At 52.0% G+C, this 5,062-nt stretch overlaps 3 protein-coding genes across 3 annotated transcripts; 2 read left to right on the forward strand and 1 right to left on the reverse strand.

The window, feature by feature from the left end:
- Positions 1-1,358: 1,358 nt before the first annotated feature.
- LOC122548254 (histone H2B 7) lies at positions 1,359-1,604 on the forward strand. Its single transcript, XM_043686785.2, has one exon. It carries the CDS (start codon positions 1,359-1,361, stop codon positions 1,602-1,604), a length of 246 nt encoding a protein of 81 aa, XP_043542720.2.
- A 1,292-nt stretch (positions 1,605-2,896) lies between these two features.
- LOC122548253 (histone H2A type 1-like) lies at positions 2,897-3,301 on the forward strand. The gene has a single exon (XM_043686784.2). The coding sequence runs from the start codon at positions 2,912-2,914 to the stop codon at positions 3,299-3,301; it is 390 nt and encodes a 129-aa protein (XP_043542719.2). The 5' UTR covers positions 2,897-2,911.
- A 1,082-nt stretch (positions 3,302-4,383) lies between these two features.
- LOC122548255 (histone H3) lies at positions 4,384-4,822 on the reverse strand. Its single transcript, XM_087984723.1, has one exon. It carries the CDS (start codon positions 4,819-4,821, stop codon positions 4,411-4,413), a length of 411 nt encoding a protein of 136 aa, XP_087840849.1. The 5' UTR covers position 4,822; the 3' UTR covers positions 4,384-4,410.
- Between the last annotated feature and the right edge of the window lie 240 nt (positions 4,823-5,062).

Raw genomic sequence — 5,062 nt, forward strand, 5'->3', positions numbered from 1 at the left:
AGGGTGATAGGTCGGAGTAGGGTGGAGGCGGAGAGGTCAAGAAGAAGACTGCAGGTCAGGAAGGCGGTGCCGGGCTGGAAGGATCCGGCTGAGACAAGGTGGGGGGAGGGGGGATGAAGAAACTGGTGAAGTCCAAGTTCATCCCCTGCGGTTGGAGGGTTCCCAGTCGGAAGATAAGACGCTCCTCCTCCGACCGTCGGGTTGTTGTGGTTTGGCGGTGGATGAGTCCAATGACCTGCATATCCTCGGTGGAGTGGGAGGGGGAGTTGAAATGCTGTGCCACAGGTTGGTTGGGTTGGTTCGTCCGGGTGGCCCAGAGGTGCTCCCTGAATCGCTCCGCAAGTAGGCGGCCTGTCTCCCCAATATAGAGAAGGCCACACCGGCTGCAGCGGATGCAGTAGATGATGTGGGTGGAGGTGCAGGTGAATCTGTGGCGGATATGGAAGTTTCCCTTGGGGCCTTGGAGAGAAGTGAGGGGGGAGGTGTGGGCGCAAGTGTTGCACCTCCTGCGGTTGCAAGGGAAGGTGCCGGGAGTGGTGGTTGGGTCGGTGGGGGGTGTGGATCTGACAAGGGAGTCGCGGAGGGAGTGGTCTCTACGGAAAGCTGATAGGGGAGGGGAGGGAAATATATCCTTGGTGCTGGGGTCTGTTTGGAGGTGGCGGAAGTGACGGCGGATGATGCGCTGTACATGGAGATTGGTGGGGTGGTAGGTGAGGACCAGTGGGGTTCTGTCCTGGTGGCGGTTGGAGGGGCGGGGCTCAAGGGCGGAGGAGCGGGAAGTGGAGGAGATGCGGTGGAGGGCACCGTCGACCACGTCGGGGGGGAAATTGCGGTCCTTGAAGAAGGAGGCCATCTGTGTTGTACGTATTTTGAACTGGTCCTCCTGGGAGCAGATGCGGCGGAGACGAAGGAATTGGGAGAATGGGATGGCGTTTTTACAGGGGGCAGGATGGGAGGAGGTGTAGTCCAGGTAGCTGTGGGAGTCGGTAGGTTTGTAGTAGATGTCCGTGTTGATTCGGTCGCCTGAGATAGAAACAGAAAGGTCTAGGAAGGGGAGGGAGGAGTCCGAGACTGTCCAGGTGAATTTGAGGTCGGGGTGGAAGGTGTTGGTGTAGTGGATGAACTGTTCAACCTCCTCGTGGGAGCACGAGGCGGCGCCGATACAGTCATCAATGTAGCGAAGAAAAAGATGGGGGGTGGGGCCAGTGTATTTGCGGAAGATGGATTGTTCAAAGAAGAAAGCACAGCAAGCCTCCAAGAAGGGCGCGAAGAAAATCGTCAAGAAGGCGCCGGCGAAGGGCGGTAAGAAGAGGAGGCGGACCAGGAAAGAAAGTTACTCCATCTATATCTACAAAGTGATGAAGCAGGTTCACCCCGACACCGGCATCTCCTCCAAGGCCATGAGCATCATGAACTCGTTCGTCAACGATATTTTCGAGCGCATCGCGGGGGAGGCTTCCCGCCTGGCCCATTACAACAAGCGCAGTACCATCAGCTCCCGGGAGATCCAGACCGCCGTGCGGCTGCTGCTGCCCGGGGAGCTGGCCAAGCACGCCGTGTCGGAGGGCACAAAGGCGGTGACCAAGTACACCAGCTCCAAGTGAAGGGCTGCATTGCACGGAGAGAAACACACCCAAAAACCAAAGGCTCTTATAAGAGCCACCCACAACCTTCCTGACACAGCTGAACCATTTCTTTAAGGGTTGTTTGTTTTAGTTTGCATGTGATTCTTGATAAGGTATTTTAAGTTTTCGCATTGCATTCACTTTTATAATTGCTTTGCAATTTGATGAGATGCGTAAATGAAGTGGGCGGGGGGGGGGTTGAATACATCACAAACAGCCCCTTCCCCTCTCTATAGGGAGACAGCAGATTAAGCACCAGTGAGTCATTTTTAAGATTGATTTGTGTGTTTTGACCAGGTATCTTTCTTCGAGAACTATATTTGATATTATAAGTGCTTTGCAAATTGTCGAGGTGGGGAGAGCGACTTCATTAGAGAGAGAGAGCAGACTAAACACGAGGGAGTCATCTTTCATCTTATTTGTTCAAGTTGCTAAAAGCCCTGGTGTAATGTTAACACTTATTTTCACCCAAACAAACCAAACGGAAATGCCAACAGCTTTCAGTCGCACGGATTGACACATTTTACCCTTTTCAAAAAAAAACATTTCCATTGCGCGGCTTTAATCCGATTTTTCAGAATGCAAATGCAAAGCCCTTTCTGGCTGTCGGTGAGAGGCTTAAACTGAGAGAATACCAAAACAACTGCCGGACTGAAACGTGGTGATTATGCTGAATCTGATCGAGAGCGATAAGGGAGGACGGCTTTAAAATATCGTCTAAACATCGCCATCGATACTGAGCCGGAAGAATGTTGCGTGCTGCTTTATTAACATGTTGGGGTGTTATTGAAATATGTTGTAGACTGCAGTGTTTGGCCTGTTTTGTTTTAGCTTAAGTTTTAGAAAATTACCCATTCTCAAGATCAGAGATGGACAGATAGTGGTGGGCAAATGAGGGAGAGTAAGACCGTGAGAAGGATACATTTGTAAAGTAAAAGTAACTTGACATACGAGTAGTAAGTGTTTTAAAAACCTCATCAGTTTGTTTTAGTACTTCGTTTTTCAATGTAAAACATATTCCTTTGTTTGTAAGTTGGCGGGCTTTTCATGTTGTAACAAAGGCGGTTGATGATTTGGCGCCGGGACTTTCCGCCCTCCTCCCCGTGCCCTCTCCGGATTGGGGAATGAGGCAGATATCTGATTGGGAATTGGAACAACATTAGGAGGGGCTGGACAATGGGACCAATCAGAAACGGCCGCCCCCACCATTCCTCCCGAAGGTATAAGAGACCGCGATGCGGGCGTAGTGCAGCATTCTCTCTGAAAGTGTTTGTGAGATTCTAAGAATGTCTGGAAGGGGAAAGGGCAGTGGGAAAAGTCGCGCCAAGGCGAAGTCTCGGTCGTCCCGGGCTGGCCTGCAGTTCCCGGTGGGCCGTGTTCACAGGCTCCTGAGAAAGGGTAACTATGCTGAGCGTGTGGGTGCCGGAGCGCCGGTCTATCTGGCTGCGGTGCTGGAGTATCTGACGGCTGAAATCCTGGAGCTGGCCGGCAACGCGGCCCGGGACAACAAGAAGACCCGCATCATCCCCAGGCACCTGCAGCTGGCCGTGCGCAACGACGAGGAGCTCAACAAGCTGCTGGGAGGGGTGACCATCGCTCAGGGCGGGGTGCTGCCTAATATCCAGGCCGTGCTGCTGCCCAAGAAATCCGCCGCAGCGGGAGCCGCTAAAAAGTGAAGAGCCCTTTCTTGAATCTACCAACCCAAAGGCTCTTTTAAGAGCCACTCACAGCATCTGTGAAAGGAGTTGACCTCTGTCTAATTACGTATTTCAGAGCCCTGGGCTTTGTACCTGACATCGAGGAAATCCTATCTCCTTTTCATTGGATACTGTTACTGTCAACGCATACATTCTTCTCTAAAACATCCTGCTCTTGTACACGTTGGCGGGCATTTTCAAATTTGAAGATAAGCCGTTGATGTCTTGGCGCCAATATTACTTATCTCCATCCCCCGGCACCCACGACGCTAACAGTTAAAGAGAAGAACAATGGGCCCTATTTCACTGGAGACGTTTAAAGTGCTCCTTTACAACGCTATCATACTTCCACAGTCCGTCTTTCCTGTATTGACAGCATAATGTCAACAGCGAAAAACAAAAGCCAAACAATGAAATTTCACCACTCTTCGGAAAACATTTTGTTACTGCACTTTAGCTGCCTGTGTAGTCTGTCATCAATTATCTTTCTATAAATGCATCACAGCCAGTTTCGTATGGCTCTAACCGCATTAGGAATAGCTGAAAATGACCCAACTAATCGGAAATCCATGAGTTTATAAATAGTCTGTTCGCTCACCGCCTGTGCTGATTGTCCAGTGCGGTCATGGGGTCCCTACCCGTAAAGAGAGAATACATTAAAGTGCACTCGGTCATTTAATGCGCTCATCGGGAAGAATATTCATACCGGCATCTCCAAATCATGACTACTGTCGGAGATTAGAACTTCTTGATGAAATGTCTTTCCGCTCATTGTCCCTCAGCTGTAACTGAACGTGGCTGAGGAGGGTGGGGTGGAAATTGGCACCAAAACATCAACCGGTTTCTTTCAGATTTGAAAATGCAGTCAAGATGTAGAAAGTAGGAGGCAGTTTGAATGAGAAGAATGCATGTGTAATTAATAGTGGGTTTGTTTTTAGTTCACACTCTCTTGGGAGGCTCGGTTCAGACTCAATGGGCCGTATCCAATGGTGGATTTCGGCTCTCTCTCTGGCTAGTTTAGTGGCTCTGAAAAGAGCCGTTGTGTTTCTCTCTCTCTGGGTGAATGTGCAGGGCCGGCCAGGCTCCGTTTAGGCGCGCTCCCCGCGGATCCGGCGGGCCAGCTGGATGTCTTTGGGCATGATGGTGACCCGCTTGGCGTGGATGGCGCACAGGTTGGTGTCCTCAAACAGCCCCACCAGGTAAGCCTCGCTGGCCTCCTGCAGGGCCATCACCGCCGAGCTCTGGAAGCGCAGGTCGGTCTTGAAGTCCTGAGCGATCTCTCGCACCAGGCGCTGGAAGGGCAGTTTGCGGATCAGCAGCTCGGTGGATTTCTGGTAGCGGCGGATCTCCCGCAGAGCCACCGTGCCGGGCCTGTAGCGATGAGGCTTCTTCACTCCGCCCGTGGCCGGAGCGCTCTTGCGGGCCGCTTTGGTCGCCAGCTGCTTGCGGGGAGCTTTCCCTCCGGTGGATTTGCGCGCTGTCTGCTTGGTTCTGGCCATTCTCTTCAACTCTCTGTAACACACACAGGCTGCTGCTGTCAATGCTGAGCCTGCTGCGGTGCTGCCTGTTTAAGGGAACGGAGAGCCCGCCCTAGAGCTGGGATTGGATACAGCCCTGTCCCTCAGCCCACAGAGAAACAGCTCCGGAAGGTACAGAAAAGGCAGGAAAAGAATTGTTGGAGGCTGATTGGGTAACGTGAAATGACAGTTGGTCAGTTTGAAAATGCCCGCCGAATTTACC

Source organism: Chiloscyllium plagiosum, unplaced genomic scaffold, assembly GCF_037043375.1.
Source record: "Chiloscyllium plagiosum isolate Xiang-an unplaced genomic scaffold, Cpla_swu_hap1 HiC_scaffold_49, whole genome shotgun sequence".
In the NCBI taxonomy this organism is placed as follows: Eukaryota; Metazoa; Chordata; class Chondrichthyes; order Orectolobiformes; family Hemiscylliidae; genus Chiloscyllium; species Chiloscyllium plagiosum.

Excerpts from the sequence above, each read along its gene's own strand:
- LOC122548254 (XM_043686785.2), top strand. The coding sequence starts at position 1,359 with ATGAAGCAGGTTCACCCCGACACCGGCATCTCCTCCAAGGCCATGAGC.
- LOC122548253 (XM_043686784.2), top strand. The coding sequence starts at position 2,912 with ATGTCTGGAAGGGGAAAGGGCAGTGGGAAAAGTCGCGCCAAGGCGAAG.
- LOC122548255 (XM_087984723.1), bottom strand. The coding sequence starts at position 4,821 with ATGGCCAGAACCAAGCAGACAGCGCGCAAATCCACCGGAGGGAAAGCT.